The sequence below is a fragment of the Miscanthus floridulus genome, unplaced genomic scaffold, assembly GCF_019320115.1.
Source record: "Miscanthus floridulus cultivar M001 unplaced genomic scaffold, ASM1932011v1 os_2222_1, whole genome shotgun sequence".
NCBI classification, from domain to species: domain Eukaryota; kingdom Viridiplantae; phylum Streptophyta; class Magnoliopsida; order Poales; family Poaceae; genus Miscanthus; species Miscanthus floridulus.
Window position 1 is genome coordinate 1 of NW_027098172.1, and position 3595 is coordinate 3595.

The 3595-nt window shown below is 40.2% G+C and overlaps 1 protein-coding gene and 1 pseudogene across 1 annotated transcript; both read left to right on the plus strand.

Moving 5' to 3' along the window:
* The first annotated feature begins 464 nt into the window (after positions 1-464).
* On the plus strand, positions 465-2340 carry LOC136534733 (nifU-like protein 2, chloroplastic). Its single transcript, XM_066527116.1, has 2 exons — positions 465-918; positions 1867-2340. Exons 1-2 carry the CDS (start codon positions 673-675, stop codon positions 2056-2058), a joined length of 438 nt encoding a protein of 145 aa, XP_066383213.1. The 5' UTR covers positions 465-672; the 3' UTR covers positions 2059-2340.
* Positions 932-1860, plus strand: LOC136534732 (uncharacterized; annotated as a pseudogene).
* Positions 2341-3595: the final 1255 nt, after the last annotated feature.

A 3595-nucleotide genomic window follows, 5' to 3' on the forward strand; every position in this document is an offset into this window, starting at 1 on the left:
GAGGAAGAATTATCTTGCCGTATATGTTGTGGAACTTTGATGGTTTAATCCTGGAACCATACTGCGGCATCATCTGGTGAAAAGGAAGAATCACAAACTGTGTTGGTATAAACCCCACGTTCAGGTGTTAGGATTGAAGACCAGCTATCTATTGCCACATAGTGATTGTTTGCTTAGGTTCTTGGCTAAGGATAGCATCCCAAGATGATCAATCTTTCGATATAGTGACACATGGTGCTAAAATGTAATTGCAAGATGTTGATGGTGTGTGGTAGGCTTTGTAATTATGCAGTGAATAGCTGGTTACATTAACAAAACGATAAAATACCCCTTGCACCTATCAAGTGTGTTCTGTAGGACTATATGATATCTTCTGTCTTTGGGAGCGTAGTGTCATATTGTCCGCGCTGTGTTGGAATTATCATCTAAGCATATAGGAGTAGAAAGTTAACTGTTTCGTTACGAGCTGGAGCATCTCCTACAGTGATTAAGGTTAGGTATCAGGGCATTCCACAATTCAGACTATTTGCTTGTATTTTCTGTCTGAATTTATTAAGATGTAATTGTTCAAGTAACTGCAACTCTTAACTGTGTCCTGGTCTAGCAGTGGTTCAAGCTGTTGCCAATCCAGACCCTGCGATCGAGCTGCCATTGACTGCTGAAAATGTTGAGATGGTGTTGGATGAAGTAAGGCCGTATCTTATGGCAGACGGAGGCAATGTTGCGTTGCATGAGATTGACGGGAACGTGGTAAGGTTAAAGCTGCAAGGAGCATGTGGGTCGTGCCCGGCTTCAGTAACAACGATGAAGATGGGTATTGAACGGCGCTTGATGGAGAAAATACCAGAGATTGTTGCGGTTGAGCCCATCGCTGATGAGGAGACAGGCCTTGAGTTGAACCAAGAGAACATTGAGAAGGTAAATGTTCTATTGTTGGCCAAATATTTCCATTAGTAAAGATCACTTGATTCTTATGGAATACTGAAGTAAACCAGGATTTATTTTGTTGGATGTTGACTAATTGGAATGAATTTTCCTTGAATAAGATCAAATTCTTCTGAAACATGTAGTATACTTTGTAAATGAATTTCAGAGTTTTCTGATGAGTTGTGCTTATTTATTTCTACAGTCCTGTGACTGCATAATGATGTTATTATCAGTTATTTTACATTTAAAATCCATCTTCTATGCAGTTTGTAGGCTTGAATTATTCATCTTTAACTATTAGATATATTGTGGAAAGTGTATTGCAATGGTAGAATGCTTTACTTCAGTTTTTTGTTCATAGGAGCAGGTCAGGACTTTTCAGTGTAGTTGCACTCATTCAGCGTCATTTTTCTGATCATTTGTCTGGTGGAAGCTCTGGTTCTTTGGCTGATTTCCATTGTATGAACTTAGAGCTTGTCCTTGTATCATAAGTCATAACAACTAGCTTTTGTGCCCCTGCCTATACACACACTGATACATTTATGTTATGGCTAACAATTTAGCTTTTGCATCCTTATTTGTTCAGTATGTGAGGTAACATCCTTTCAGCTGTCACCTGTGCTACAGCGGTGCACCGTGCAACCCTGTTCGACTGATACAGGAAGTGATGTTAATCATGCTATCGTTGATAGGAAATTCTGTCTGCTGATATAAGTTTTGTGATTTTCCAAGTTTACTTCATATATGTAAGATCAAAGCAATAAAGAAGATAGGGTGACCAACAAGCAAATGAGACTACTGCTATCGCTCTTATGCTTTGTCTTACTTTGAAAACTAGCCTTGAAGATGTATAATTTCCATTCCTCTCATGGATCAGTATTTTTTTAAGGGCGCTGAGATAGAAACTGAACATCAATTACATGTTTTCTCCTATGTCAGGTACTTGACGAGATTAGGCCATACCTTGCTGGCACAGGAGGTGGCGAGCTCGAGTTTGTCACAATCGAGGAGCCTATTGTCAAGGTTAGGCTTACAGGCCCAGCTGCTGGTGTGATGACTGTCCGAGTAGCGTTGACCCAGAAGCTCCGTGAGAAGATCCCCAAAATTGCAGCTGTCCAGCTATTGCCATAAGATTAGAATCTTTTAGAAGCCAGGCACCAGTCACAGTTGACAATGTAAATGTACCACCGCAATAAATGTTAAGGAGTTGTAATGTGTAGCCTACTGAGCATTTAGCTCCTCTACAGCGATAGATGCGCAATGTTCAAGTAAAGGTGTTTGTTGGATTTGTAACCAGAGTTTTGGTTTATGTCTGTACTCTTGCTATAATCACGAGGGAACAAACTAAATCATAGAGTACACATATGTTCAGCTTTCAGAAAGAGTAGTTTCTCCTCCTGGAGTTGACGTCTACTGTGATTTGCAAACTTTGTTAAATTCTCAAATTCACTTGGGGCATGTTCGGTTCCCTGGGACTGGTGGCCTGGAAGTATTTCTAACTGAATTTCTTGTCTACTTTGTATAACCTTTGAAGAGCTGGATTGATTCTTGGAAAAAAAAACCTTTAATAGATTATTGATCTTCGCCTTTGCTGCATTATGTCTGATGCAACATACCTTGTGCCACTACATAACACAAGCACCAAATAGGCCATAGGTTCAGTCGTAATGCAGCACTTGGGAAATGCATGAATAATACAATGCATAACTGATCATCATGAGTTATTTAATTTCTTCTACGATTGCGATTTACAAAGGCATCGAAACAGCAAACCATTTCACAAAACTCTTTAGCTCCATACAGTTTTGCGACCACATGGCATACAGCTAAGATACCTTTAAAACTTACATTGCAATAGCAAACCATTCCACAAGACTCTTTAGCTCCATACAGTTTTGTGACCAATGGCATAAAGCTAAGATACCTTTAAAGCTTACATTGCCCAGTAGATGCAAAAGACCAAGGATGTGAGCATCCATGAGACTCCTAGGTGCAGAACTTTTGGATATAAGTCCATATTGTGCAAGTGCACAACTGCGTTTAACAACAAAAAGGCCTGCAGAGCTCCATTGCTCGAAACTGTCTTAGCACAGAGAGCAGAGTCGGGAAACGAAGACGCAGTCAACCCCAGCAACATGGAAACTAGAGCAATTGTGAAGTAGATTGTACAGACTTGGGCAGCCACATTGTTGTACTCATTCAGTCGGTTGAGAAGTACTGCCTTGTCAATCCATGTAATTAAAGCTACACCAAGAAAACAGATGACCTTGTAGTGCTTCATCCTCTGATCAGCAACAGCCTTCACCTGCACAGTACAGTAATGTCAGATTAAACACTAACTTACTACCCAAACAATAATGTCAGATTAAACACTAACTTGTTATCCAAACAATGCAGACTGTAGTTTTTCTTTATTTACCTCATGTTTCATGTTTGTCTCATGACTATCGGTCTTCATTGCCAACTGCGCAAACCTAAAACCAAGCAATTGTGTCAGCAAGCATACAACATTGGCTATTGCTTGCTAACATTAGACTGATGCAGCAAACAAAAAATGAAAATTACTTTGGACAAAGGGCTGTGGCACTGTGCCAGGTGCCATGCTCAATCGCGCTATTGGTTGCTACTCCTACATTGGAATGACGCAGCAAGCCAAACTGAAGATTAG

Bases quoted from the DNA above. Each gene is read 5' to 3' on its own strand.
- LOC136534733 (XM_066527116.1), top strand. From the start codon at position 673: ATGGTGTTGGATGAAGTAAGGCCGTATCTTATGGCAGACGGAGGCAAT. The intron at 919-1,866 runs GTAAATGTTCTA...CTCCTATGTCAG, and splicing joins ACCAAGAGAACATTGAGAAG to GTACTTGACGAGATTAGGCC.